Source organism: Panicum virgatum, chromosome 2K (genome assembly GCF_016808335.1).
Source record: "Panicum virgatum strain AP13 chromosome 2K, P.virgatum_v5, whole genome shotgun sequence".
Taxonomy (NCBI): domain Eukaryota; kingdom Viridiplantae; phylum Streptophyta; class Magnoliopsida; order Poales; family Poaceae; genus Panicum; species Panicum virgatum.
In genome coordinates, this window is record NC_053137.1 from 52,507,361 (window position 1) to 52,513,360 (window position 6,000).

The following is a 6,000-nucleotide window of genomic DNA, read 5'->3' on the forward strand; positions in this document are numbered from 1 at the left end:
AGGTGTTAGAATAAATGGGCCAAAAGCCTATTAAAAATAATCAATAAATCCCAAGACACGTGATTTTGGGGTAGTTATAATTGTAACGGCACCGCATTGAAAGTTGAGAAGGGTGTTGTCATTTTGGATTACCATTTGATGACTATTAACTGACCCGTGGTTAGTGACTAGTAACGGACATTTCAATGTCAGAGAGTTACTAGCTTTCATGGCATCAAGCTAGACAGTCAAAGGTCTTTCATGGTGCTTTTTGATGGCATTAACTCAGGCAGCCAAAGGTCACGCCTTGGGTCTATAAAGAGGCATCCTTTCTCTGTCTTCCATACATACACGACACAAAGCTTCACCGTTGTGCTGCATTCCTGCTGCCCTGTTCCGGTTCTTGCGCCCACGAGCACCGGAAGAGTAGGCCTCCGAAACGCTGTTGTCCGTGAGTTCGTCTGCTCGGGTGAGGACGGCAATCACGTTTTTGGGGAGTGTCGGCGGTGGCACGACTACTCGCTTTTGTTCCCGGTGGCGACGTCATCTCCTTACTGTTCGGGCGACGGCGCGGCACGACTTCTTCCCGGCGCTAGGCGAACAAGCGTTATCATCACTGCAACATCTCTGCACTGCATCGATCGGGACGACTACAACAACAAAGCACCATGTCGCCTTCGGGTGCTTTCGGCTCTGCCACTGAGTATGCTAATCTTATTCTCAAAATTGCAATCTTTGTGATTAGCGTAAACACTGTGATCGACATGTTTTATTTGAGAGTTTTCACATGTCTTGTTTTGCTGGTTAGCACTAGTTTTATATTCATGATGACTTTGATGATGAATTCTTTTGATAAGCACATATATGATATTATGATCATGTATTTTTTGTTTGCGTCATATTTATAGAATAAATTAAACATAAAATTGCCTAGATTTTAACAGAAGGTGTGGCCGTCTCCGAGTGGCCCAACTCAACATGGAGATGGCGCTTGACGGGAGGGGCGGCCCCTCGGCGCGATGTAAAAAGGCGGCGTCTCGGAATGACGAGAGGATGACTTCGATGGGATGACAGTGCAACGGGACAGTGGGTCGACGACTTCGATTGGATGACAGCGCAATAGGACAGTGGGTCGTCCGACGCTCCGCGCGGCATGGCACTGAGAGGAGTGGAAGGACGCTAGGCGAGGGGGAGGACGCCTAGCTAGAGTGCCGCGGCCGGGCGTGAGAGGATGTGGGAGGGCCGTGGCGAGGAGAACTGTCAGAGGAGTGGGGGGTGTGAGGCGCGGGGATGGGAGACGGAGCGGGGAGGAGTGGGCGGCGGAGACATCGATGAGATGGCCCACGGATGAGATGTGAAGTTAGCAGATACACACGGACCGGGTCAAATATCGCACCAATGTCTAACATCGTTCTTTTTTTTATTGTGGTAGACATAGACGATCAATCAAAATATAGTTGGACGGTGTATTCGTAGCATCACCAATTGTCAAATTTTATGGTCCAGTATTTTAAAAAATTCCAGTACAGTCCTTGCAGCTAAATTTTCAAAGCATTTTGAGGGCCCACAACATGAAAAGGTTGTCGAGCGAGAGTGCGGGACAGAACAAACAAATAGATAGAATGGTGCAGCTATTGGTCCTTGCTTCATGTCTCCCCATATGGGCCTTGGTGCTAAGTACTGGGCCTCCGAACCCACTTTCCTGTCTTACGAGATAATGCATGACTCGAAGTGGGGGTTTTAATAATAAAAAAACAGTATTTAAATCTAGCAACGGGGCGGGCCGGATTGTTTAGGTCAAGTCCTTTTGCTCCTAGTTTTTTTAGATTTCGTATTCCGGTGCCGGCGTCACAGGAAGCTCTTCCTTGCCTTGTTGGTGCTTCACTTCGGCGCCGCGCGACGAACTTGTGGAGGTGGGGTTTTATTCATCTGCGAACCCACCCTCACGAGTCCAGGTCCGCTACGGCGGCATTGCCGGCCTTTTGCTTCAAAGTTGCAGAGCAGGCTGCGAGATTCATGAAGTAGGGGAGGTTGGGATGGTCTTCGACAGCGAGCGGTGGTCCAAGAGTTGAAGAGCTTGGGGGTGCGGCCCCGATCGATGGGCGATCGTCGATGGCTCCATCCCGTCCTTCGGGGCTGGTGTCTACTTCGACTTCTCTCAAAGTCAGCGTGCGATGATGTTCTTCCAACTTGGGATTGTGCTCGGCATCTTCCTCAGTGGCGGCGGCCAGAAGGGGGATTTCAGGCGCATTCGGATTGCAAAGGATCTAAGGACCTGGATGTATTTTTCCTTTTCTTTAAGATCCTTTGCATAGTTGGCTGGAACAATTGTCTCTGTATTCTTACCATATGTTTCTATATCTGTACGTGTACTTGTATGTTTTTCTTATCTAGAAATGCAGATACCTATTAACAAAAAAAAAACTTGCTACGCTCATGGCCACCCCCATCGATCTGTTTTTCCAATTACCACGGGTAGGACTGACGATCGATGCCAGGCTTTATTTTTGGGGTCGCGCGTCGCACACACGCATGAACCCGTGCAAGTACGATACCGTGCGTGCTAATCACGCGCATCGATCGATACGGTGTCCTTGCGAGATACATCATACATCATGCATGTACCATCACAACCAATGTGTGTTGTTAAGGTGACGACGCCGTTCACCGGCCGCGGCTCTGGCTACGTACTCTGCTGGGTAGCATGGTAGGAGTAGGAGAGATGGTCGACCCGGATCGCGTCTATACATCTCTCCCGACAAAGAACACACGCAAAAAAGAAAAGTACCTTACGTACGTAATAACAACGACCGGCAACATCGCTGAAGAAAAATAACCTTCAGCGCTGTTAATAGGATACATTATTTCTGCAAAAAAATTCATCGGAATAAAAAATATAAAAACTTTCAAAAAAAAATAGAGCTGCTAGAATGCGAAAATTATAGCAGCAGCGGTTGCCCTTCCGCAGCTCTCACCACAACGTAGTACACACGTACGAGAAGAGCTACTCCAGCGCATGGAGAACGAGTTTGCGGTTTGCCTTCCCTTCCATTATTTGAGTTGAGTTGAGCTAGTGGCGATCGAGCTCGTCACCCTCTCCATCCGTCGCCGATGGGATATGCCGGCGAAGCCACCCGCCGGTTCTCTCCTTCCATCAGACCAAGCTACTAAGCTAGAGATGAATTGAGGAGGTACACTGGCTATATATTCGTCGCTTGCCCTTTTATTTATATGGTGAAAATTTGATAATTAATACTAAAATTTTATTTTGGTGTGGGTGCACTGAGCTCTGTATAGCTCCGCCCCTGAGACGACGCTTGGTCAAAGCAAGCAAGAGCATGGTGACTCGAACAAAAGTAACACCCCCAAGTGCCATCCACTGGTTAATAAATTCATTCACCCATTCACATTTTGCGCAACCATTTGGAGCAGAGGCTGATTTGGGTACCGGATCCCAGCCAATCGAAACGCCAAATCGCACGGAACAGAAAACACGATCCTCAAGCAACCAGGGACGAGAGGTTCGGCTAGCTTACAGCTGTCTTCGATGAGAAGCAGCCTGAGAGCAACTTTAAAAGACTCTATATCCATCTCAATTGTTAGTAATAGAGATTGATAGAAAAATATCCTCTAAAAGCTTCTTGGAGTGGTTATTTAAATACAGTTATTATCTATTTTGGATTTCTTGCTAGCCAAAGATAAATAGTAAAAATGTCTCTAGGGTGTAAACAAGATATAGAAAAACTAATGGAGAGTGAGCATATATAAAAAATAATTTTTATTTAGATGACTCTCCAAAAGATGACTTGGATAATAAAATTTAAAAAGACTCTTGGACATGCTCTGACGAGGTAGTCATAGTCAGCTCGACTGCTCGAGCCCTCGCCGGCGGCCCTGCCATCAGGCTCTACCTCCCAGCACCTAGGCACCTAGCATGACGCAACAAGATCAGAGCGGAAATGCAGCGCCGGGGCCCGGCCGCAGCAGCGGCGCAGTGGTGAGGGCGTCGTGGCGAAGTCGGCTCCGGCGGCGAGTTCGAGAGGGCAGCGTCGCGATGTCAGCGGTGCTGGGAGATCTCATTAGAGATTAGAGGTTGTTTGGTTTTAGAGACTAAACTTTAGACTATGTTAAATTAAAAAGAATTTTAATTTTTATTAGTATTAAATGAAGTCTGATTACAAAACTAACTATAGAACCCTGAACTCTGGGGCTAAACTGCGAGACGAATCTGATAAGGTATATTAATCCATAATTAGAGAATGGTTACTGTACATTACTGTAGCAAATCATGGATTAATTAGGCCCATTAGACTCGTATCGCAAATTAGCACCTATCTGTCAAAAAAAAATTGTAAATAAATTTTATTTGATACTCATAAACAGTAAGATTTCTTTTGATGTGATACGGGCTAAAAAAAGATCCTCTAACCAAACATCACCTTAATTGTTACGGTAGTGAAAGGTCACATCAAATTTTATCCGACTTGGCTCTTTTTATTGTGATATTTATTTAGAGAAAAAGAAAACAAAATATGTATGTACGACGAGATCTCATTTGTTGCATTTGTTCTAGTATGCAACATTCCATATGGCAATGAATATTTTTTTGAAGGGGCTATGGCAGTGAGTCTATGACCATGCAAAATTTGTGGTTTTAGATCCGATGCCACGGTTCCCAGAGCATAAGGGGCTTTGCGGCGACGGCTGGTGGCGTGACTTGTCCTGCTTTCACATGTTTTATTCGCTTGGGCTCGTGAACACCGTCAGGTTGTCTTTCCTCCTGTGATCGATGCCATGGCACATTCATGTGTTTTACGCATTTGACACACTAATATAAAATAAAAAGGCTAACACACGGCTTAGAACGAAGAGAACATGCTGTTCCTTTTTGAGATGACACGAGTTTGAGGACGAATTTAGCCGCTGTCCTCCAGCTTCTGGAGCAGCGCCCCGCGCAGGCCGTCGTGGTCCTGCAGCGCGGCGGCGCCGGCGGGCAGGTTCACGAGCACGTCCTGCGTGGTCACGCCGTGCGCGCAGCTCACGCAGGCGTGCTGCACCTGCAGCTCCAGCGACCGGAGAGCGCCCATCAGCCACGCCGGCGCGTGGCGCGCGCCGCTCGTCACGCGCACCACGGCCGCGTCGCGCCCCACCTTCCGCACGTACAACTCCCCGCCGACGGCCGCCGCGTCCGCGTCTCCGCCGGCGCTGGCCGGCTCCCACCTCGCCACGGCGGCGTGGTGCTGCCTCGCGTCGGCCTCGAGCCGCGCCACGCGGGCGCGGAGCTCGGCGATGTACCGCGCCGCGTCGGCGAGCAGGGAGGCCTTGTCCATGCGCGACACGGTGGGCACGGCGGCGCGGAGCTCGCAGAACCGGCGGTTCAGCTTCTCGCGGCGTTGCCGCTCGGACTCCACGTGGCTGGCGGCCGCGGTCCCCGCGACGGGGCGCGGCCCGGGCTTCCGGCCCCGCCGCTTCGCCGGCGCCGGTGCCGGTGCCGAGGGGCTCGGGAGGGGCAGCTTGGAGAGCTCCGAGTCTGCCGGGGAGAGCACGCTGCCCGCGGGCGCCGGCGTCGGCGTCTCCCCCAGGTAGTAGGCGCCAACGTCATGGTTCTCGTTGCCGCCCGCCGCCGCGGCATCGGCCAGCAGCCACTGCTCCGGGACTTCGAAGGACGGTAGCTCGAGAATCGTGCATGACGCCGCCTCGGAGAAGGAGAGAGGCGCGGGTCTGGAGGAGTAGGATGGGGAGAGATGCTCCTCATCCATGGCGTCGCTCCTCGCACGTTCCGCCGCGACACTACTGCTGATGAAGGTGGCAGAGATTGCAAATGGTGATCATGAGGTTTTATACCGTGATCGCTGATCAGCTTAATTTCATCTAGAAGGCGGAGACGCCTATGCTAATGCCGACTCAGCTCCATGCACCCAACGCGTCCAATCATCTACCGGCTTTGACGCTCTCGCTCGCGTAGTTCCGAACAGCAGCGTTGAGCCGTTGATGCTGTTCGAGTTGCAGTGGCCGGAGTAC

The 6,000-nt window shown here is 50.5% G+C and overlaps 1 protein-coding gene across 1 annotated transcript; it reads right to left on the reverse strand.

Annotated features, from left to right (window-relative positions):
• Positions 1–4,895: 4,895 nt before the first annotated feature.
• LOC120696122 (transcription factor MYC2-like) lies at positions 4,896–5,738 on the reverse strand. The gene has a single exon (XM_039979269.1). It carries the CDS (start codon positions 5,736–5,738, stop codon positions 4,896–4,898), a length of 843 nt encoding a protein of 280 aa, XP_039835203.1.
• Between the last annotated feature and the right edge of the window lie 262 nt (positions 5,739–6,000).

Bases quoted from the DNA above. Each gene is read 5' to 3' on its own strand.
- LOC120696122 (XM_039979269.1), bottom strand. From the start codon at position 5,738: ATGGATGAGGAGCATCTCTCCCCATCCTACTCCTCCAGACCCGCGCCT.